We start from the raw sequence: 24,809 nt of genomic DNA, 5'->3' as shown, positions 1-24,809 counted from the left end.
GAATATAATTCATTATCTATATTTATATAATCTTTGGTCATAGCCAAACTTGAACCATCAGAAATAACCTAAATACATGTTACATATCTGCAGTGTATGAAAGAATAAAATCTGAAAGTTTGTAAATTCAGCTTATAACAATATTGAAGGGGCGCCTTCTGGTTGTTCCAGGAAAGCCCCACTCCTGTTTCCGCATTTCACAGCCAGGTGTTACAGCATCTCCTCTTCTCAGGTCAGCCTAGGAGCATCTATAACTGGCATTTTTGCTTGGGCTTCTCCTCCTTCTACAAGTAGTCATATGGCATTTCCTCATGTTTTTAAGATTGAAGAATAAGTACTGTGTGTTCAGATTTTACAACCACCTTTAATATGTGGATTTACTATTCTGTTCCATTTGTAGGATAACCTTTTGATGCTATACAAAGTTTGTTTGATAGCAAGCTTATTCAGATTTCTCTTTTGTCACATTGTCCTGGAAAAATAAATTAGATGATCTCTCTGAATTCACTGCTTGAAGACTCAGGTTCAAATCCTGGTTTCCCCACTGTGTGAGCCTAGTTAAGTCATTTAATTTCTAGGCCTTAGTTTTCTGATCTTAAAAAATGCAGATCATAACCAGATACTTTCTAAGAACTCTTCTAGCTCCAAAAGATTCTAGTGGCTCCAAATACATTATCTTTTCAAGTAGGATAACATTAAATGATTTTATCTATTAAAGTCCCAAGCGATGCCTTAACATGAAACAGATATTTTATTTGCCAGCTATATTAGACAGTTGGTGTACATAACCCTTATCATTGAAGGACACATACAGGTTTTATATTTGTGTTTGCTTATGCACCTTAAGCTGAAAAGTAAATATCTCCAGTGTTTGTTTCTTTTATGGTTTCATTGTTGGGTTGCATTGTTCAGTTTATTGAGATTGTCATAAGTAAACATTTAGTACAGTTAATCTATTTCTTTCAACATATCTTCAGATATTTTATGCCATTTATAAAACTGTTTCTCTGCAGGGCACCTGGGTGGCTCAGTTGGTTAAGCATTCTACTCTTGATTTTGGCTCAAGTCATGATCTCATGGTTCATGAGATCGAGCCCTGCGTTGGCCTTTGCATGAAATATGAAGCCTGCTTGGGATTATCTGTCTCCCTCTCTCTCTACTCCTCCCTCACTCATGCTGTCTCTCTCTCTCTCAAAATCTTTTTTTTTTTTTAAAGAATAAAAAATGTAAAAAGTTTGTCCTACCGAATTACTACTCAAAGATAAACAGTATGGTTTGCAAATGAACTAATGCCTTATCACATAGATAATTTTTATGATAATCTTTGCTTCCTTTTGAATTTGCTATGGTCAGTGGATTTATATTAACCTGATTGGGGTTTTTCTGTTTCTTTTGATTTTTAGAACTGAACAATATTTTGGGAGTCCAAGTGACATGGCCTCCACCGCAGAACACATCAGAGACAGGATGAAACTGGTTAGTCTCAAAAGGCAGCAGCTGAGACATCCTGAAATGATGACCACAGAGAGCTAATAGCTACCAGCTTCCCACAAATCTGCAGTTCATAATCCCGCATGTCGTTGGCATACTACAGCATTAGCTGCAATACATTAAGATACATTTCACAGTCAGAATAAGCCTCATTTCTCTCCATTTTACATTTCTCTCTACATGTTAACACTTTGCAACTACCAAGGCATAATTATTTAACATGCTTTGAGACCATAGACTCCAAGTATCTTAAAAGAAGGAACTGTAAACATTGCACTGAAAACTTGCTTTAAAGCTTTACCTGACCTGTCAATTTGTAGATGAACAACTGATAATAAGCTTTGAATGGTGCTAATAAGAGTTTAGGAATTCTCTCTATAAAAATGGTTGACCTTTCTCCCCAGGTGATGTAGTAAATTTAGATAATAGTTAAATTGTTACTAGTAGACAGTGGTGTACTCAAAAATTTTACTTTGTAATTCTTCAAAAGTGATTATTTTTATTGTGTCAGTATGAAGAAAATCTTCAGATCTTTGATATATCATATTCATTAAAAGACAGTTTCCTATTTGTATTGATAATGTATTAAAAGTTGTTTGTGCTTAATAAAAAGCTTCTTTTAAACATCTTATTTAATTTGGTGATTATATCCTGTTTCCAGACATGAGTGCCTTATTTAAAAGGGCATTCTTAGGATTGTGAGGCTGGCATAGTATTTGTTTTTTTCATGTTTGTTGCATGTATTTTAGCCAGGAAATTCATATGTAAGCATGTGTATATAATAAGCATGTTTAATTTTGAGAAATAATAAGTTTAGATCTTAAAGAACTTAAAAATAATGGAATACTATTTCTGATTGTTCTCTTCTTCAATTTGAAAAATGTTATCCAAATTATTACCTACCTTGAAGATACTTTATCTTTGGGGAGGAGTATGGGGAAGAAGGCATACATAATTACTTAAGTGTAATCCTTTATATCAGAGGAATCTTACTGGAGCTAAAATAGCATTTGTCAATAAAATTTAATTTCTCATACTAGAAGCAAAATTCTGAAGTAGTCTAGTAACAAAAATTGTACAACTCTTTTAGAAATAAAATTTATAAAATGTTAGTGCTTTTAAGTTTATATTAAGTTTAAATGGTAAAATAAGTATTTAATTTTTGTGTTAATTTTTATTTCAGAAAATGTTTTTGAAAAAGATTAAAAATACTTTTTTAGTCTGTGATCAATACAGAATTATGCAAAGAATTGTATGCTGGTTTCTTTTCATGTCTTCAGTGATGTTCATGTATCTTGCAATGCAAAAAAATCCCTCTGCACCTACCGATTTCTCCAGCCTTCTTCACTGCCAGACTTCTCGGAGAAATCCATATCCATTCTCCCTGCATCCTCACCATTCACTGCTCAGCACCTTGCAGCCTGGTGTGACATAGCACTTCAGTGAAACTCTACTCAGTGTGCTCTCAGTTACTGAATTGAATAATTTTTTTGCCCTCTGTCTGCGTTCCTTGTCCTCTGTCTCTGCAACATTTACACCATTTAGCAGCCTTTCCTAGACAGTGTCTCTACCCTCGAAGATGTTATCCTCTGCCATAACCGTGAGTACAGTCACACAGCTCTTAACTTAAAGTGTATCTACTCAAATGTGCTTTCAGATTCTGTCTTCAGAATGCTTCTGGAGGTATCTCATCCTTAGGGTTTCTGTTTTATCCCAGCATTCTCTGTTACGTATATGGTCCAAAATTCTAGACCCATACTTTCAACTACCCACTTGACATTTCCTAGATGAAGTACATATTTTTCACCTTTCTTCTCTGTGAGCAGTTTTGGTTAAAGGTGCAGCCTTTTTTTATAGTCAAACATGCCAGAAAATCTGGGAGAAACTTCTGCCCCCTTTTTTCTTATGCTGCCACTGCTTCTGAAAACATCCAGGAAATTCTTTCTATATTTGATAATCCTCTCAAGTCTTTTAGGACTTAACTTCTGAGTATGGACTTTTGTGATTCTTCATTTCAGTCTTCATAATGGTGCTCACCACATGCTACAATTGTTTATTGATGTCTGTGCCTGCTACATTATAATCTCTTTTGAGGGAAGGAATCTTGTGGGACTCTCCTGTTCCCAGCCTTTTCCTCATATGTAATAGTTGCTTTACTTCTTCTGTATGTGAATGGTCTGTTGTAGGCATTAGTAATAGTCCCCCTTATATGATAGTCTAAAGTGTGTTTTAAATATATTTCTTAAAGTTATGACTGACTTATGAATGAATCTACTCATAAGGAAGTGATTTGGTGTTTCAGATACTTATATATTAGGTAATTTAGATACTTAGTTACACTCAATATCTATTCTACTGAACTTCATAGTGATTAGAGTGCTTTTATTAAGACTTTGCTAGAAAAGAACTACACTGTAAGTAAAGGGGCTCTTAGTTTTATCATCAACTCGACTACTAATTGTCCAGTGAGTTAGTTGTTAATATGCCTTAAGCTATTTGCCTACAGCAAGAGTAAGGCAGCATCTGGAAATGTTATTTGTAACTTGACTATTTCAGATGAAATGGAATATGCTTTTGACATGATATTGTTCTTCATTTGTAAATTTGCTGCTACTTTCTATATGTATATCTGTACATACACGTACAGTTATGATTGAAAACCCAACAATGCCCTAACGTGATTTTGTTTTGTAGCATCATAGTGTACTTAGAGTACACATGAAGGAAGTGACTGCAGTCTGTTTGAAATCATGAGTTCTTTGTACATCATAAATTGACGTTGGTCCACAACTGGAGGAAGAACCATCATTTCTACATGCCATCTATTGGTATATGCCACAACTTTCCACATCACTTTAGCTCATCTCAGGGAATTCTTGGAGTGTTCATTGGGCTAGTTTTGTTTGGTTTTTTGTTTTGGTTTGGGGGATTTTTTTTCCTCTTGCCTTCTTATTGTGTATTTGCTCCTCTCTTAGCTCAATATATAAGTTTTGACAGCTTTTCTTCACATGTCTGACCCAGCAGATGCAAAGATGGTACCTTGATTTCAGAAAAAAATTGACTTCATTCCCAGTTCCCATTGTTGGCAACACATTGCTGATGGTGATGAGACGGCTCACCCTGCCAGCCAGGATGATGATGGCAGGTCTAGGCTTCATCACTGGGTACAGGATTGGATACTACTCTCACTTTATAGGCATTTAAATTAGCCAGGTTGCTGAGTGTTACCTAGTGTTGTGTGTTGTTTCATTACCCCATCAGTTGAAATATGGAGTGTGCTGTTTAGTTTATTATTGTTGCTGGCAGAATCTAAGGTGAACTGAACATGACAATTACTTTTCTGATAGTGCTGCACAAACCATACTCTCTGTTCTAAACCTATTGTAACCAGTGATGTGATTGTGACAGTATATGAACGTATTTCATGATATAATCAGAGGAAGAACTCAGAATCCTCTACTACATTGTACGTTCCCTGCCAGAGAGGTTGGAGATTGCTGTGTACTTTTCCCATAGTAAAACCCTGTGGTTACTAGGAACTGCACATGCTCTGGTTGCTAAGTTCTCCACATCCTAAACTATTGAAAATGATATGGGGAACTATCATCAGTAAATATCAGTGACAGGAGTTAGCGTGATTGAGATAACTTTGGTTAAATACCCAAAAGAGAAATCCTCTAGAATTAAGAAGATGGGCTGAAACATACCTGCCGAGTTAACCTAATTAGAAAACTTTCCAAGGTTAACTCTCAGTTCTGAAAATAGAAAGCTTCAATTGAAGAAAATGGAAAATCCACTCCTGGTATGGAGGGCAGCAGATACCTTGATGAGGCAAAATTAAGTACTGATTTAACATCTGATATTATGTGGCTTCATTGTGTGCTTTAGAAATGTCTGTATTTAGCCAAGAAGCATAAATAGTGGCAAGAATAGTAAAGATCATAAAAAAGCTAAAGTAAGAGCTGTACTGAATATAATGGAAAGAGTGGAGTTTGAGTATCTGATTTCAGAATCTGGCTTTGCCATTTACTGACCTTTGTAAAAATTACTCAACTTTTCTGCGTCTATAAATACAATCATACTAAAAAAATGTTGAAAATTATGATGTTATCCAAAGTGGAAGGAATTATTACTATAATTATATTTTCAGAATGGAAAATAGAGCATTCTTTAATCTTGCTCTTTTCTCAGATGAGCATGGAGTTGTGGGAGACATGGCACATTGTTTATGCTCACCTCCCTGAGCTCCATTTCCCCTACATTCAGAATTACATACTGGAAATACTAAGGGTGGAGTTGGTGAGCTCATCAGTAAATAACAGGACTCCTAAATCTGACAGATTAACTCTTTTATGGCAGGATGGTAGACCAGCGAGATGGAAGACAAGTGAGGAGTATCATCTACTTTGAGGTTGACAGGACATGACAGAGTGCCATTAAAAAATAAGTAAAAGTAAGTAAAAGTCATACTCAGAGTGGATCTCAGAGAGTTAGCATCTGCCTGTAGAAACAACAAAAGCAGAAATCTGTTAAAGTATCCTAAAAAAGAGGTAAAAAGCATGACTTGAGACCACCATTAGTTCTGCTGTAGCTAGAGAAGAGCAGTCTTGATAAACTTGGGCAGTGATAATAACAGAGACTGGTCCTGTAATAGATACTGCTAGAACTAAGGATGCTCTGTGAAAGAGCATAAATATAGAGCAGTGTGTTTTAAGACTGAAAAACGTTGACAGAGATGATGCTAAATTACCCAATTGCAATATTTTAGAGCAAACTTGAAAACTTGGCAACACTAGTCCGTGTGCTTCAAGAAAAAGTAGAGCCTGTACTAGAACATGAAGTACTTAGAGATCAAAGGAAAGTCAGAACTGTGACTAAATATTTTGAAAGCAGTAAATTTTTAAAAGAATCAAGATTATTTTTGTTAACTCTTATGAGGGTGTTTGTGTGTGTGTGTGTGTGTGTGTGTGCGTGTGTGTGTGTGTATACAATTATATAGAAATTCTTAGCAAATAACTAAAAATAGTTACCAGCCACTAGGTAATAAGTGCAGTGTTGCTAACAGATTTTGTTAGGCATGTGGAAAACTACTTCTGACAAAAGGCTATTGGAGTCTGAGGCCAGTCTTAGTGAATCTGAAGGAGTCACCTTAGAAGTATTTACAAGTTACATGCCATCACTTTAGGGCACCCCCCCAAATAAGTCCTTCTTTGGAGAGACAGGATAATCAGATGTCCTTCCACTCAGAACATAGGGACCTGTGTGGTATGATCAAACCTCACATAGTGTTTTGGGTCAGCACATCTTTTCTATTATAGTTTGCCCTAGTTCTTTTTTAGTTTAGAAGTCAGGTAAAAGTTTCTGTGCTTGATATTTCTCAAGAATGTTTCTTCTATCTTAGCTCTTACGTTAGTCTACATCGCCAACAAATTTGCTCAGAATATATGGTCGATAATATGTATTCTATTTTTAAAAGGTGTGAGGGGATCAAAATGTCACTGACAGTTTTGAGCCAGTGTAGATCTGAGCTGATTCCTCACCTCACACTCAGGAATATCTTTTCACAGGCTCTTAAGTTTCTAAATTGACACTGGTCGGAAGAATCTGATGATTATCTTGCTATGACATCAATAATGAAATTTTCAGTGGCATTGTTTGGTAAGTGTTGTACCCTCAAATTCTCCAACATTTTATAAAACTTTTCAAACATAGAAAAAAGTTAAAATTTTACAATGTATTCATCACCCACGTGATAGTTAGCATTAGCTATGCTTGTGTTATACCTGTCCACCCATCAGTTCATCAATCCAAATTATTTTTTATGCATTTTAAGTTGCACACAGATTTACATTTCCTACTAATAACTTCAGCATACATATCAACTGGAGCTCAATAATATGCTTACCACATTTTTTATGTAGAATTAGCATACAGTGAAATGCATAAATCTTAAGTGTGTATCACTGAGTTGTGGAAAATGTATACAGTGCTATCAAAATGTAAAGCGTTCTCAGAAAATTCCCATTTTGCCTTTTCCAGTCAATCCTTGACCCCACACCCTCCCAAAGGCAACTACTGTTCTTTTGTCTACCACAAATCAAAATTTGTGTGTTCTAGATCTTTATGTAAATAGAGCCACACAGCATGTAATCTTTCTAGAAGCCTCTTCACTTACTATGTTTTGGAAGTTTATCCATGTTAGGTGTATTAGTAGTTCATTCCTTTTTATTGCTGAGTATTCTTCCATTGTATGACTATATTGCAGTATATCCATTTTCCTATTTAGGAATACCTGGGCTGTTTCCAGCATTAGTAACTATAAACAAAGCTGCTATGATTATTCATAGGTCTTATGTGAATGTAGGCTTTCGTTTCTCTTGGATGAATACCTAGGGTTAGAATTTCTGTGTCATAGGGTAGTTTTAAAAGAAACTGCTATACCTTTTTCAATGTGGTTATAGTGTGTCCTGGATTTTCACTCTATTTTGGATGTGTAGAAAGGTGTAAACTATTTTTATGATCCATGTTTGAAATATTAGAAGTGGGTTTGTGATAGAAATGGCATTGTTAACATGGTTGGCAGTTGGTGTTTTTTGAGAGAAGAAATACCTGTCTGCCCCAAGTAGCTCCCCAACGGGTATATATGCCTGAAATTTTAGCATTAGTTTCACTTCTTGAAAGATTCAAGCACTTCCCAAGTATGGTGATACATTAGCTAGAAGAAACAGCACTGGTTTGTTTATGTTACTAACTTTGCCACCTGTTTTCAATAAGTGAAATAAGACCGATTAAACAAAAGATTATTTCTGTTCAATTGGGGTAGAAGGGGTAGTCAAAAACATATGCTACTAGTCTGTCTTGGGTACAGCAATGTGAGACAGAACCATCTGGATGGGATAGCCCCCCCAATTGGTCAAGAAACCAGAAAACAGGGTGGGAAGAATTCTACCTCACTGTTGTGATAGGGGATAGCTATGTTTTTTGCAGGACATTTTAGCCTTTACAAATCGTATTTTCTGTGTTTTTTGTTTGTTTAGCACCACCCAGCTGTAATTATTTCACACCCTAGTGACTTTGTTATTCACTGTTCTTTTACCCTTCCTCCCTGTTAAATTACATAGAGTAGTCACCTGTATAAACCTGTAAAATTATAATCATATGTATGTTTCTAATGCCTGTGTTCAAAGATATTTATGTATGGTTCATCCAATCTTTCCTACTCAATTTTTAAGGGCTGGGATATTTGGCCTCTACTGTAAACCCCTATGATGTTCCACACATTGTAAATGCAATAAAAATGTTAAAAACTATTATTAATGGCAGTATATTTTGATATGTAGTTCTTTGATACGTTATCACTTTGGACAATAAGTTTGGTTTCTGTTAATAAAGATTGTTCATAAAATCTAGGGAGAATTAAGTCCTACTGGTGTGTGTAACAATCTGATGAATTCTGCATCTTTGAATCTATTTGAATTGTATTCTGTAAATTTTTTCTAACAGTATTTTCTAAAATATTTGATTAAAACAAAATGTAACTTCTTTATTCTGAAATAATGTGGAGTCCTAGAAGACAGAGGCTAAATACCCTTTCCCTTGGTGCTTCTCATTCTCTGTCCAACAGCCCCCTATCCCGTCTTCCCATAGGTTTGGCACAGAAATTCAGGGCTTCCTTTAAATCCTACATTGTCTGAAATTGTTAGGTTCTTACCACAATAGGTAGTGGTTAAATTTCCTTTGATCTTACCAAGAAGTCCATTTTTACAATTTAAAAGGTGAATATGTATTCGAGGCTGGGGAAAGCATTTTAGAACAAAGTTAGCTATATTTAAAATAACAAAATTAATCGTATTATGCTATAAATAGTAGCAGCTCCAGAATGGCTACCAGGAATTTAGAATTGGTAAAATTTGGAAATAGGCAAACCTTAGACCTTGTCCATTGAAGTTAAGTACATTTGGATGACAGTTAACATATAAGCAAATATATATATAAAAAGAATGAGCACCTGGATGGCTCAGTTGGTTGAGTGTCCAACTTCATTTTGCCTTAGGTCATGATCCTAGGGCTGTGGGATCAAGGCCCACATCAGACTCCACATTGAGTGTGGAGCCTGCTTAAGATTCTTTCACTCCCTCTGCCCCTATCTCCTGCTCATGCTCGCTGTCTCTAAACAAAAAGAATGTATCTTTATTTTTAATATTTTCATTTTACTACAGTATTCACCACCATCTTTAGATTTCACATTAGACACTTGATGTATTCACAAACCTGATCCACCTTCTGTGTAAAATCTCCAAAATATTCGGATAATCCTAACTCTTATGTGAAAGTCAAAATGAGCACAAGAACTACCCAGTTTTTGCCAGGTCTGGAAGGAAGAGAATTACAGTGATAGAAGTCAAAGTAACAAAAAATAGATGGAAAAACTGGAAAAGTGAATAGTAAGCATAAAAGCTTATTTGTGACCATGATTAAATAAAATGTAATTATTAACAAACCATATTCCCTTTTTAAATAGCCTTGTACTATACCAAACCCTAACTTAGCTACCTTTGGAAGCTTACCTTCCAGTTTAGTTACTTTGATAATTTAATATTAAGGGTCTAGTCTTAAAAATATTTAGTTATAAGGGTTTATAAGAATAAACAATTGGGGGTGGGTGGGTGCCTAGGTGTCTCAGTCGGTTAAGCATCTGACTGGTGATTTCAACTCAGGTCATGATCTCAGGATTGTGAGATTAGCCCCACGTCAGGCTCTGTGCTGACAGCATGGAACCTGCTTGGAATTCTCTCTCTCTCCCTCTCTACCCCTCCCCCTCAAAATATTTAAAAAAACAAAAAATCAAAACAACCCCAATATTTAAATAAATTTATCCCACAAGAATATTCTACCATTGAAAATGATACCATTGGTAGAAGTCTATTTGAAAGATATTCATGATACATTACTGAGTGAAAAAAGGCAGGTTCCAAAACTATGGGAATATTATCCTTTTTTAAAAATAAAAATAGATGCTTGCAGAACTTCATTAAGTTACATTTGAGATGTGGAATTAAACCATTGTAGTTTTGTTTATTTTCTAATTTTTCAAAAATGGGTGTTTTAAAAGTACATCTGAATATATTCTTATATATTCAGTATATAAGAATATACTTATATTCAGTATATACTTATACTGTATACTTATACTTATATACAGTATACTTATACTTATATACAGTATATAAGTATATACTTATATATCCAAGTATATTCTTATATCCTGAAATCTCTGTTGCAACAAGAATTCTCAAGATGAGGCTATAAAAAGTTGACCTTGGGGCACCTGGGTGGCTCAGTCAGTTGAGCCTCTGACTTCAACTCAGGTCATGATCTCATGGTTTGTGAGTTCAAGTCCCGCATCAGGCTCTGTGTGCTGGCAACTCAGAGCCTGGAGCCTGCTTTGGATTCTGTGACTTCCTCTCTCCCTGCCCCTCCCATGCTCACTCTCTGTCTCTCAAAAAATAAACACACATTAAAAAAATAATAAAACTGACATCTGCAGGAGAGGTTAAGATGGCGGAGGAGTTGAGAGACCCTAGTCTTGCCTCATCCCTTGAACACAGCTAGATAAATAAATATCAAATCACTTTGAACACCCAAGAAATCGGTTTGAGGACTGGGAGAGCAAAACTGCATGACTAGAGGCAGAAAAAACCCTCCACATCATGGAAGGTAGGGCCTGCAGAGAGTTGACTTGGGGGAGAGAAGAGCTGCAGTGCTGCAAAGAAGAGGAAGCCCTGATCATGGAGAGAGGAGCGAGAGAGAGAGAAAGCATACACAGGAATTGCACAAGAAAAAGTGTTCCCCAAAACCACTGACCGGGAAAGGGAGAGGGGCTGAATACTGCAAGTTTTTATAAAGAGCAGAGTGCAGAGTCTGACGTTTTGGAAGTCCGTGCCATCGCTGGGATTGTGCCTGGTGGGCTTGGTGGTGCTCTGGTGGGGAAGGAGGGTGGAGACCCAGGAGCTGACAGTGTGGGCTGAGGATCTCCTGGGTTACACAGTGAGAACCAGTTCCCCTGCTTGGAGTGCTTTTGGGAGTGGCGGCACAGCCTCTGGGGACAAAGGAACCTGCAGCATGCTGCCCTGTGTCCTAGCATAGGAACAAAGACACCAGCTGAGGGCAGCAAACCTTGGTGCTGGTTTTTAGCTGCACTTCACTGTGAACTCTGAAGCACCGCACAGTCACACAACTGATTTCTGGGACAAGCCAGCACCAGCCATAGTGCAGCAAGAACCCCAGAGGATCAGCATGGTCCACACTGTGCAAACCTCTAAAATTTGGAGTTTTGAAACCCAGCCACCCGCCTGAGGTAAAACACTGGAGTGCTTTGCCACCGGACAGGCAGATAGCTCAAATGCAGGCAGGGTGAAGGCAGGGATCTGGAAGAAGCTGACGACCCAGAGAGGTGATTATTTGCTCTTCTGTGAGGACTTCCTGAAGAGTGGTGGGCACAAGATCCCCACTCCAGGGATAAGAGGTCAGAGTGATAACATTTCCCCTCCATCCATCAGCACTGACCAACTTCAGGGAGCAAAACAGCGACACCAGTGAAGGCTGGACACCTTTAACACCAAACGCCGCCCCCCTGTACCCTGCAGGTGCATCTCCACCAGGGCAAGTCCACCTGAGAAGACCCCTCCCCAGTAAGACCAGACAAACCCCTCACACACACTAAGTCTAATCATAGAGTGCTTCAGATTTTGGCTGTAGGGGTACTAGGATCTAGCTTCCATTTTTTTAATTAAAAATGTTATATTTAATTTTTATTTATTTTGGATCTAGCTTATTAAGTGGACCAAACCACACCTGGGATCTAGCTTTTTTGGGGGGGGCGGGGGGGGGAACCTCTTAATATAGCCATTAATCTCAGGAGCAGGAATGCAACAGGCTTTTCTAACAATCATACACACATACAAAGTGACCCAGTCAAGGGGCACCTAGGTGACTCGGTCAGTTAAGCATTTGACTTTGGCTTAGGTCATGATCTCATGGTTTATGATTTTGAGCCTCATGTCAGGCTGTGTGCAGACAGCTCAGAACCTGGAGCCTGCTTCGGAACCTGTGTGTGTGTGTTTCTCTCTCTGCACCCCTCCCCTGCTTGTGTGCTCGCTCTCTCTCAAAAATGAGTAAACATTAAAAAAAAATTTTAAATGTGACCCAGACAAAATGACAAGACAGAGGAATTCACCCCAAAAAAGCAGGAAGAAGTCACATCCAGGGATTTAATCAATACAGATGAAAGTAAGATGTCTGAACCAGAAAATAAGACAGTAATCATAAGGTTACTAGCTGGGCTTGAAAAAAACATTGAAGACACTAGAGAATCCCTTAGTACAGGGGTAAAAGGACTAAAAACTGGTGAGGCCAAAATTTTAAAAAGCTATAATGGAGATGCAAAATTGAATGGATGCAATGGCATTGAGGGTAGATGAATCAGAGGATTGAATCAGTGATATAGAAGATAAAATTATGGAAAATAAGCTGAAAAAAAAAAGAGGGACAGAAACGTATTGGATCATTAATGTAGACTTAAAGAACTGAGTGACGCCACAAAATGTAATAATATTTGTTCATAGGAGTCCCAGAAAAAAAGAAAGAAAAAGGAGCAGAAGGTTTATTTAAATTATAGCTGAAAACTTACCTAATCTGGGGAAGGAAACCGATATCAGAATCCAAGAAACACAGGGAACTCCCATTAAATTCAACAAAAGCCGGCCATCACCAAGACCTATCATGGTCAAATTAAAAAAAATATATACAGACAGGAAAGAATCCTGAAAGCATCCAGGGAAAAAAAGTCCTGAACCTACTAGGGAAAACAGATCAGGTTTGCAGCAGATCTGTCCACAGAAACTTGGCAGGCCAGAAGGGAGTATCCTGATATATTTAACATGCTTAATGGGAAAAATACACAGCCAAGAATCCTTTATCCAGCAAAGCTATCATTCAGAATATAAAGGGAGATCGAGTTTCCCAGCCAAACAAAAACTAAAGGAGTTTGACTACTAAACCATCCCTGCAGGAAATTCTAAGGGGGACTCTTTGGAGAAAAAAAGACCAAAGGAACAGAGAACATCACCAGAAACACCCAACTTTACAGGTAACATAATGGCACTAAATTCATATCTTTCAATAATCACTTTGAGTATAAATAGACTAAATGCAGTCAAAAGATAGAGATATGGTATCAGAGTGGATAAAAAAAAAAAAAGCATCTATATGCTGCCTACAAGACACTGATTTTAGACCTAAAGACATCTGCAGATTGAAAGTGGGGAATGGAGAATAATCTATCATGTTCATGGATGACAAAAGAAAGCCTGAGTAGCCATACTTATGTCAAACTAGATTTTAAACAAAGACTGTAACAAGAGATGAAGAAGGGATTTATATAATAATTAAGGGGTCTATCCATCAAGATCTAACAGTTATAAATACTTATGCCCTCAACTTGGAGGCACCCAAGTATATAAATCAATAACAAACTCACTGACAATACAATAACAGTAGGAGACTTCAACACCCCACTTCTAGCAATGGACAGATGAAGCAGAAAATCAACAAAGAAATAATGGCTTTCAATAACACATTGGACCAGATGGATTTAACAGACATATTCGGAACATTTCATCTTAAAGCAGTGGAATACACATTCTTTTCAGGTGCACAAGGAACATTCTCCAGAATAGATCATGCACTGTGTCACAAATCATCCCTGTACAAAAAGATTGAGATCATACATTGCATAGTTTCAGACCGCAATGCTATGAAACTTGAAGTCAAGCACAAGAAAAAATTTGGAAAGACCACAAATATAGAGAGATTAAAGAACATCCTGCTAAAAGATGAATGGGTTAGCCAGGAAATTAAAGGAGAAATTAAAAATTACATGGAGGCAATTGAAAATGAAAACACACAGTCTAAACCCTTTGGGATATAGCAAAGTCAGTCCTAAGAAGGAAGCACATTGCAGTACAGGTATACCTCAAGAAGAAAGAAAAGTGTCAAATAAACAACCTAAACGTACACCTTAAGGTACTAGAAAAGGAACAGCAAATAAAACCTAAAGCCAGCAGAAGAAGGGAAATAATAAAGATTAGAGCAGAAATAAATGATACAGAAACAAGAAAAAAGAACAGATTAACAAAACTAAGAGCTGATTCTTTGAAAGAATTAATAAAATTGATAACCCCCTAGCCAGGCTTCTCAAAAAGAAAATATAAAAGACCCAAATAAATAAAATCATGAGTGAAGGAGGGAGAGATCACAACCAATACCACAGAAATACAATTATAAGAAGATATTATGAGAAATATATTGGCCCCCAAAACTGGGCAATATGGAAGAAATGGACAAATTCCCAGAAACATACAAACTACCAAAACTGAAACAAGATGAAATAGAAAATTTGAACAGACTCATAACCAGCAAAGAAATTGAATCAGTAATCAAAAAACTCAACAAACAAAAGCCCAGGGAGAGATGGCTTCCCAGGGGAATTCTACCAGACATTTAAAAAAAAAGTTAATACCTATTCTTCTCAAACTGTTCCAAAAAATCAGAAATGAAAGGAAAACGTCCAAACTCACTCTACAAGGCCAGTATTACCTTGATTTCAAAATCAGACAAAGATTCCACTAAAAAACAGAACTACTGGTCAATATCCCTAATGAACGTAGATGCAAAAACTCTCAACAAGATACTAACTAATCAAATGCAACAGTGTATTAAAAGAATTATGCACCGCAATCAAGTGGGATTTATTCCTTGGCAGCAGAGGTGGTTCAGTATTCACAAATCAATCAGTGTGATACACCACACTAATAAAAGAAAGGATAAGAACAATATGATCCTCTGAATTGATGCAGAAAAAGCATTTGACAAAACACAGCATCCAATCTTGATAAAAACTTTCAACTAAGAAGGTATAGATGGAACATACCTCAATATCATAAAAGCCATATACAAAAGACCTACAGCTAATACCATCCTCAATGGGGAAAACCTGAGAGCTTTTCCACTATGGTCAGGAACAAGACCTGGATGTCCACTCTCTCCATTACTGTTTAACATAGTACTAGAAGTCTTAGCTTCAGCAATCAGACAAAAAGGAAGAAAAAGCATCCATATCTGCAAGCAAGAAGTCAAACTTTCACTATTTGTGGTTGAGAAAATTCTCTATGTAGAAAACCTAAAAGACTCCACCAAAAAAATTGCTGGAACTAATACATGAATTCAGCAAAGTCACAGGATATGAATTTAATGTGCAGAAATCTGTTGCATTTCTATACACTAAGAATGATGCAGCAGAAAAAGAAATCAAGGAATCTGTCTAATTCACAATTGCATCAGAAACAATAAGATACCTAGGAATAAACGTAACCAAAGAAGTAAAAGATTGTACTCTGAAAACTATAGAACACTTAAGAAATAAATTGAAGAGGACATAAAGAAGTGGGAAAAAAATTCCATGCTCAAGGGATTAGAAGAACAGACATTGTTAAAATGTCTATATGACCCAAAGCAATATATACATTTAATGCAATCTCCATCAAATTAACACCTGCATTTTTTGCAGAGCTAGAAAAAACAATCCTAAAATTTGTACAACCCCCAGAGACGCCAAATAGACAAAACAGTCCTGGGGAAGAAAGGCATCACAATCCTGATTTCAAACTACATTATAAAGCTATAGTAATCAAAACAGTGTGGCGCTATCATAAATGTAGACACATAGACCAGTGGAACAGACTTGAGAACCAGAAGTAAACAGCTATATACTTAAACAATACTTAACAAGGAAGTCAACTAATACTTAACAAGAAAGCTAAAAAGATTCAATGGATAAAGAATGGTCTTTTCAATAAATGGCGCTGGGAAAACTGGATAACCACATACAGAAAATGGAATTGGAGCCTTATCTTACACCACTCACAAAAATTAACCTATAATAGACTGAAGACTTAAACATAAGACCTGAAACCATAACACTCCTAGAAGAAAAAACATAGGGAACAATCTCCTTGACATTGGTCTTGGCAACGATTTTTGGATATGGTGGCAAAAGCACAAGCAGCAAAAGCAAAAATCAGTAAGTGGGACTGCATCAAACTTTTAAAAAGCTTTTACACAGAAAAAAAAAATCAAAATGAAAAGACAACCTACAGAATGGGAAAAAGTATTTGCAAAGCATATATCTGATAATTGGTTAATATCCAAAGCATATAACCAAAACAAACAACCCACAATCATACAACTCAATAGCAAAAAAAAGAAAAAAAATTCCAATTAAAAAATAGGGGAACTGTGGGGCGCCTGGGTGGCTCAGTCGGTTAAGCGTCTGACTTCGGCTCAGGTCACGATCTCGCAGTCCGTGAGTTCAGGCCCCGCGTCGGGCTCTGTGCTGACTGCTCCGAGCCTGGAGCCTGTTTCAGATTCTGTGTCTCCCTCTCTCTCTGACCCTCCCCCGTTCATGCTCTGTTTCTCTCTGTCTCAAAAATAAATAAACGTTTAAAAAAAAATTAAAAAATAGGGGAACTGAATAGACATTTTTCCAAAGAAGACACACAGATACAGATACATGAAAAGATGCTCAACATCACTAATACTAAGGGAAATGCAAATCAAAACAAATGAGATATCACCTCACACCTATTAGAATGGCTGTCATCAAAAGACAATATAGATAACAAGAGTCGGCAAGGATGTGGAAAAAAGGGAATCCTTGTGCACTGTTGGTGGGAATTCAAATTAATGCAGCCACTATGAAAAACAAGATGGAAGTTTCTTTAAACATTAAAAATAGAACTACCATATGATCCAGGAATCCCATCTCTGGGTATATATCCAAAGGAAATGTATCTTTAAAGAGATGACTGCACTCCCATGTTTACTGCAGCATTTTTCACAATAGCCAAGCTATGAAAACAACTGAAGTGTCTGTCAATGAATTAATGGTTTAAAGAAGTGATATGTGTACAATGGAAAATCATTCAGCCATAAGAAAGAAGGAAATCCTGCCATTTGGGACAACGTGGTTGGACCTTGAGGGCATTATGGTAAGTGGAGTAAGTCAGAAAAAGACAAATACTGTATGATCTCTCTTAAATGTGCAATCTAAAAAAAAGCCAAACTCATAGGAACAGAATAGAATGGTGGTTCCCAGGGGCTGGATGATTGGAGTAATGGGGAAATTTTCGTCAGAGTACTAACTTCCAATTCGAAGATAAGTTGTGGGGATCTAATGCACAGTGTGGTAATTATTGTTAACAATGTTGTATGGTACACTTGAAAGTTGCTAAGAGAGTTCACCTTAAATGTCTTCACTGCAAAAAAGAAATGGTAGGGGCGCCTGGGTGGCGCAGTCGGTTAAGCGTCCGACTTCAGCCAGGTCACGATCTCACGGTCCGTGAGTTCAAGCCCCACGTCAGGCTCTGGGCTGATGGCTCAGAGCCTGGAGCCTGTTTCCGATTCTGTGTCTCCCGCTCTCTCTGCCCCCTCCCCCATTCATGCTCTGTCTCTCTCTGTCCCAAAAATAAATAAACGTTGAAAAAAAAATTAAAAAAAAAAAAGAAATGGTAATTATATGAAGTGATGGAGGTGCTAGCTAATCCTACAGTGGTAATTATTTTGCAATCAGCACATTGTACACCTTAAACTACACATGTTATATGTCTCAATAAGGTTGAAAAAAAACAAATAGTTAGAATACTAATATTTCTAAGTCTAAAGTTTGTGATATCTCAATGTATCTTCAAATATCTCCGCAAGAATTTAAATATTTTTTATTTTTATTACTATTATTTTTTTAATGTTTATCATTTTTGAGAGAGAGCATGAGCGGGGGAGATACAGAGAGACACAGAATCTGAAACAGGCTCCAGGCTCTGAGCTGTCAGCACAGAACCTGACGCAGGGCTTGAACTCCAGCACAGGCATGACCTGAGCCAAAGTCGGACACTTAACCAACTGAAACACCCAGGCACTCCAGGAATTTAAATATTTTTTAAAACACCTTAAAATACCTGATTAATGTTACAACACAGTTTAGTACCTGATATACCATTGGCAAGAAGGGGTAGTAATGGGTTAGTAATTTCACAGATTAAACCACAGAGGGTAGTATCTTTTTTTTTTTTTTTTTTTAAATTTACATCCAAATTAGTTAGCATATAGTGCAACAATGATTTCAGGAGTAGATTCCTTAGCCATTTAGCCCATTCCCCCCTCCCACAACCCCTTCAGTAACCCTCAGTTCTCCATATTTATAAGTCTTTTCTGTTTTGTACCCCTCCAGGGCACAAGGGGTAAGATCCCCTTACCCATTTAGCCCATTCCCCCCTCCCACAACCCCTCCAGTAACCTTCAGTTCTCCATATTTATAAGTCTTTTCTGTTTTGTACCCCTCCCTGTTTTTATATTATTTTTGTTTCCCTTCCCTTATGTTCATCTGTTTTGTCTCTTAAAGTCCTCAGATGAGTGAAGTCATCTGATTTTTGTCTTTCTCTGACTAATTTCACTTAGCATAATACCCTCCAGTTCCATCCACATAGTTGCAAATGGCAAGATTTCTTTCTTTTTGATTGCTGAGTAATACTCCATGGTACATATATATACCACATCTTCTTTATCCATTCATCCATTGATGGACATTTGGGCTCTTTCCATACTTTGGCAATTGTTGATAGTGCTGCTATAAACATGGAGGTGCATGTGTCCCTTCACAACAGCACACCTGTATCCTGTGGATAAATGCCTAGTAGTACAATTGCTGGGTCAGGGTAGTTCTATTTTTATTTTTGTGAGGAACCTCCATACTGTTTTCCAGAGTGGCTGAACCAGCTTGCATTCCCAACAGAGGGTAGTATCTTAAAGATTGGAAATTATTACATTAAAGTATGAATTAAAGAAGTAGTGGAAAGGTGAAGGTTAGTGGACTCATGTCTTTGGGGAGTCACCCAATGTTTAAACATGGTCCTATACACCTCTACATTTTATCTGTATTAATTTTTTTAATGTTTATTTTTGAGACAGAACGTGAGTGGGGGAGGGGCAGAGAGAGAGAGGGAGACACAGAATCTGAAGCACACTCCAGGCTCCGAGCTGTCAGCACAAAGCCTGATGCAGGGCTTAAACTCACTAACCATGAGATTATGACCTAAGCCAAAGTCAGACGCTTAACCAACTGAGCCACCCACGCATCCCTACATTTTATCTGTATTAAATATACCTGTATTGAAGGTCTGCTCCTTAGAAAACCAATACAAAAGCTAATACTCAATTTCAGAAAGTAGAGGGGATTAAAAAATCATGACTGCTTAAATGAGGACAATTCTACTAGTTAAAGACCTTCATTTTTGGTACAGGCTAATGTTGCCGTACATATCAAAAACCCATGTATCTTCCTTTTTCCTAAGAATGCAGAATATTTAAGGGGCACCTGGGTGGCGCAGTCGGTTAAGCGTCCGACTTCAGCCAGGTCACGATCTCGCGGTCTGTGAGTTCGAGCCCCGCGTCAGGCTCTGGGCTGATGGCTCGGAGCCTGGAGCCTGTTTCCGATTCTGTGTCTCCCTCTCTCTCTGCCCCTCCCCCGTTCATGCTCTGTCTCTCTCTGTCCCAAAATAAATATAAAAAAACGTTGAAAAAAAAATTAAAAAAAAAAAGAATGCAGAATATTTAAGCAATAATGTTTATCAGATTTAGAGGGGAAATTTACATTCTAAAAATAATTTTAAGTCTTTTCAATAGTAGATTGTTTTCTCTCTTCACGTAATTATAGTCACCCTTGATTATTCATAATCTGTGTTCATCACCTTGAAGACTCTTTTGTCTTTTTATTTCCTTTACTGTGTATTCCACTTCATTTAATCTTTTATCCTCTGCAAACTGTTTTCTAATTCACTTTTCTAATTTTTAAGAACAGTGCAAAAATTCTCTAAGCTCTTTTGTGCCTATTGCATTATTCTTTGTATTACTCTTCCCCTCAAAAAGTAATCAGACTATCAAACTATAACCTCTTTTTACTTGTGAAATTACATCAATTTTCTTTAAAATTAAGATAAAATCAAGCCAGGCATCCTCATTCATCCTTATCCTCTCCAAATTTAATTTAACAGATACTTTTTACTGCTTGTGGATAAACCAGAAAGTGCTGAAGAAGCAATAATCCATAGAGAAAATCTACTCCAAGGAGCATATACAATCAAATTTCTTGTATATAAGTGGGGATTATTCACCATTCAATATATCCACATCACTAAGCATTCTAATATTCATTGCTCATTAATCTGATTTGTTCTGCTGAATCTCTTCATTTGAAGTTCATACCTATCTATCCTTAAAGAGTAAATTTCCTTTACTTCTGATCTTATGATTTTACATCAAATTCAAGCCATTCAGTTCTAAGCTCATGTACATGACCAATGGAGAGATGCCTCATGGTAAATCTACTTTATTAAGAAAAAGAAGAAGAGGAAGAGGAGGAAGAAGAAGACCAAGGAGAAGACAAAGGAGAAGGAGAAAAGAGAAAAGAAAGAAAAGACAGGAAAATAAGGTTGGGTACAAATCCATGAGTTTCTTTATGTACAAAAAGAAACATTTTAGGACATACAAGTCCGTTGTTAGCTTTTTGTACATTAAAGCCTTACACTTGCCCCTCTGTTCTGATTTCCAGTTCCTCCCAGAACAAAAAAAATAACCTTTTTAAAGCTATTCAGTAAACACTTCCTAGGCAATTTTAAGGTTTCTTGAAATTACCTATCTCTGAAAAGTAAACTAACAGCTCTTCAAAATTATGTTAAATTTAAAATTAATGAATAATGGTGAAAAACAATGTCATCTTACATATTAAATATATCTGTATTAAAATATATATCAATATAAATATAAAATATAAGTGAAATAGATATAAATATATATGGTATATAAATTTATCTGTAAATATATATTATATATAAATATTTATAAATAAACATAAATAATCCAATGCAACAGCAAGTAAAAATAGATTAAATATTCAACATAAAGGCCAATTTCAAAATGAATGCTAAATACAGCTATTTCCTTTCTCCATGGATTTGTTTTTCTTAAATACCAGCGAGGTACATGGAAAAAAATGAAAATGCAAGAAAGTCATTTAAAATATTTATATTTAAACTTACCTGTATAAAGTATGGGGAAATCAGGAAGATAGAATTAGGAATCTGAGAAGGTAAAACTCCATAAAATAGGGGCGCCTCGGTGGTTCAGTTGGTTGAGTGTCCGACTTCGGCTCAGGTCATGATCTCAGGGTTCCTGGGTTCCAGCCCCATGTCATGATCTCAACAATTTGTGGGTTCAAGCCCTGCGTAGGGCTCTGTGCTGACAGCTCAGGGCTTGGAGCCTGCTTTGGATTCTGTCTCCCTCTCTCTCTCTGCTCCTCCCCTGCTCACACTCTGTCTCTCTCTCAAAAATAAATAAAGATTAAAAAAAAATTTAAAGTCCATAAAACAGATTTTAAACATTTTTTTTATTTTTTATTTTTTTATATTTATTTATTTTTGAGAGACAGAGTACAAGTGGGGGAGGAGCAGAGAGAGAATGAGACACAGAATCCGAAGCAGGCTCCAGGCTCTGAACTGTCAGCACAGAGCCCGATGCAGGGCTCAAATTCACCAACCGCGAGATCATGACCTGAGCTGAAGTCAGATGCTCAACTGACTGAGCCACCCAGATGCCCCTAAGCAGACCTTTGAACAGCAGATGCTTCAATGTATAATTTGTGCAAATGCCTATAAAATTACTAAACAATCCTATAGTGAATGTTACTAGGGGAATTGATTTCCATTCTTCTATATGTAAAATCCTTGATAATGTGACTTCATTTTAACAACAAACAAAAAAATAAAATAAAAGTAGGAAGAACTCTGACACAATCCCAAAGCAGTATTATTACGATCTTAATTTACATTCATGTATAAAAAACTATTCTGTATTATGATTTCTCACATTGATTTGGGAAGTTCTTTAACAGGGTTCTTGTCATTTCCAGGACATTAGGCTTGGTATATTTTCTACGTTATAAAAGACTTCTTGGGGCACCTGGGTGTGCAGTCGGTTAAGCGTCCGACTTCAGCCAGGTCACGATCTCGCGGTCCGTGAGTTCGAGCCCCACGTCAGGCTCTGGGCTGATGGCTCGGAGCCTGGAGCCTGTTTCCGATTCTGTGTCTCCCTCTCTCTCTGCCCCTTCCCCGTTCATGCTCTGTCTCTCTCTGTCCCCCCCCCCCCAAAAAAAATAAATAAACGTTGAAAAAAAAAATAAAAGCCTTCTTGTCAGAGTGCTTCATGTATGTATTTTATCTTTAGTTTTCTAATGGGGAGAACTGAGAACACTCTGAGATGACGTTCGGTATGTCTTGGTGTAGGGTTCTGACTCAGAGCTCTGTCTAGGAAGTGCTCAACTGTGTGAACTTGCTGAATGAAGGGTGTGTGTGCCCTCCAAATGAATAATGTTTGACTTCACATTAGGATAAAAGAGCTTCCTCTCTGCGGTACCGGAGCAAAAGACGAAGAGGGAAGTGGCTGGGCTGTGGACTGACTTGACTCATCAACTTGAATAAAGCCACTGAATTTCTTCTCCCTTAATCCTCCAACTCCTGTGACAGAAATAATAATCCTGTATTAACTGGAGTATAAGGTTGCTGAGGGTCCCAGCCAGATTCAGTGGTTACTCATTTTACAAATCTAAAAGTATTTGATGAGGATGGTGCTAATATAGGAAATCAGGGCCTGTGCACAGCAGGTGCTCAGCAAACATTTTGTGGTGAGGTCATCAGCTCACCCTGATAGCAGGAGTTTAAAGCAGGGACATGCCAGAAGCAGAATCCAAACTCTACATAGAGTAAATTGACTTTGCTTTTGAAGTTCTTCCTTTGTGAGTGTGGAATTTGTGATAGGAAACTGGTTTGCTTAGGGTGGTGTTAGTTGTGTGGGGTGGGGCACAAATGAGCTGCTACTTTTGTTTCCATGTTTGATTTCCAGGTTTCTGTGAGTTTCTCTCATCTTGTTTCCTGTTTTTCCTAAAACCCCTAGGATATGAATATCTTTTTTCCTGCAGGTGTTAGTAACTTTATCCTTCCGGACATTCTCCGCAATCATTGCCTTTCATGTTGGGTTCGATGACTTGGGTGAGTGATGCATTAACAAAAATGAAGATTCTCATAACAAGGGACCTCTGTGTGAACACTGGTATGAGGCATTCTTACTTGGAGTGAGGATGCAGATCTTAAAGTCCATACAGTAAATTTTTAGAAACTCAGGCCTTAAAAAATATAATCTACAGTAGAATTTTGTTAAAACTGGCTTTGTCATTAAACTGATGCCAATAAACTGTTAGTAAATTATGAAACATCATCCCATATAACTGAGAAAGCCCATTGTAATACTACTTAAAAGAGCCTTATTTTATATAACATATGTGGAATGCCTGGATGGCTCAGTCAGTTAAGCGACCCACTCTTGATTTTGGCTCGGGTCATGATCTCATGTTTTGTGAGATTAAGCCCTGAGTGGAGTTCTGTGCTAATAGCACAGAGCCTGCTTGGGATTCTCTTTCTCTTTCCCTCTCTCTCTCTGCCCCTCCCCTGCTCATGCTCACTCTCTCTCTCTCTCTCAAAATAAAAAATAAACATTAAAAAATTATATATAATATACATATCTGCACACATATGCATATTATTATTACACAAATGCAATATATACATATTTACATTTGTTTCTTTATATCTTTATGTTTCTTACTAAAACCTCATGTTTGGTTTTTTTTGTTTTTTTTTTAAATTTTTTTTTCAACGTTTATTTATTTTTGGGACAGAGAGAGACAGAGCATGAACGGGGGAGGGGCAGAGAGAGAGGGAGACACAGTATCGGAAACAGGCTCCAGGCTCTGAGCCATCAGCCCAGAGCCTGACGCGGGGCTCGAACTCACGGACCGCGAGATCGTGACCTGGCTGAAGTCGGACGCCCAACCGACTGCGCCACCCAGGAGCCCCAAACCTCATGTTTTAAAATGACACATTTCCTCCTTTTACCTCTTTATATACTTCCTACTAGAATCCATGGCTAATACCATCCTTTGTAGGATATCTGATTTTTATGTCCTTGGGTTTTACATTATATGATTTTTCTTTCCTTGGCAAAAACTCTTGCTGCGTAGAGAAGTGACAGTTTCCCCTCAGTGTCAGTGCTGGCTTCCCAAGCAGTTGGAAGACCTTCTGCTCTTTAGGCCTCCCTGG

At 37.3% G+C, this 24,809-nt stretch overlaps 2 protein-coding genes across 14 annotated transcripts in view; both read left to right on the top strand.

The window, feature by feature from the left end:
* SESTD1 (SEC14 and spectrin domain containing 1) overlaps nucleotides 1–8,801 on the top strand; it is a 157,817-nt gene extending 149,016 nt beyond the window's left edge. For 5 of the 6 annotated variants that reach the window (XM_023259511.2, XM_045034077.1, XM_023259512.2 and 2 more), the window contains one exon: nucleotides 1,404–8,801. In XM_023259511.2, coding sequence (XP_023115279.2) covers nucleotides 1,404–1,533 — 130 coding nt within the window. In that variant the 3' untranslated portion in view covers nucleotides 1,534–8,801. The remainder of the gene's footprint in view (nucleotides 1–1,403) is intronic. The other variant, XR_002744865.2, reaches the window with a different exon arrangement.
* Nucleotides 7,059–24,809, top strand: part of CCDC141 (coiled-coil domain containing 141) — a 227,767-nt gene continuing 210,016 nt past the window's right edge. For all 8 annotated transcript variants that reach the window (XM_019838320.3, XM_019838319.3, XM_019838318.3 and 5 more), the window contains exon 1: nucleotides 7,059–7,149. The gene's annotated coding sequence lies outside the window, so the exon portion shown is untranslated. The remainder of the gene's footprint in view (nucleotides 7,150–24,809) is intronic.

Source organism: Felis catus, chromosome C1, assembly GCF_018350175.1.
Source record: "Felis catus isolate Fca126 chromosome C1, F.catus_Fca126_mat1.0, whole genome shotgun sequence".
Classification (NCBI taxonomy): Eukaryota; Metazoa; Chordata; class Mammalia; order Carnivora; family Felidae; genus Felis; species Felis catus.
The sequence above is the reverse complement of the archived record's forward strand: the minus strand, read 5'-3'. Positions and strand labels throughout refer to the sequence as shown.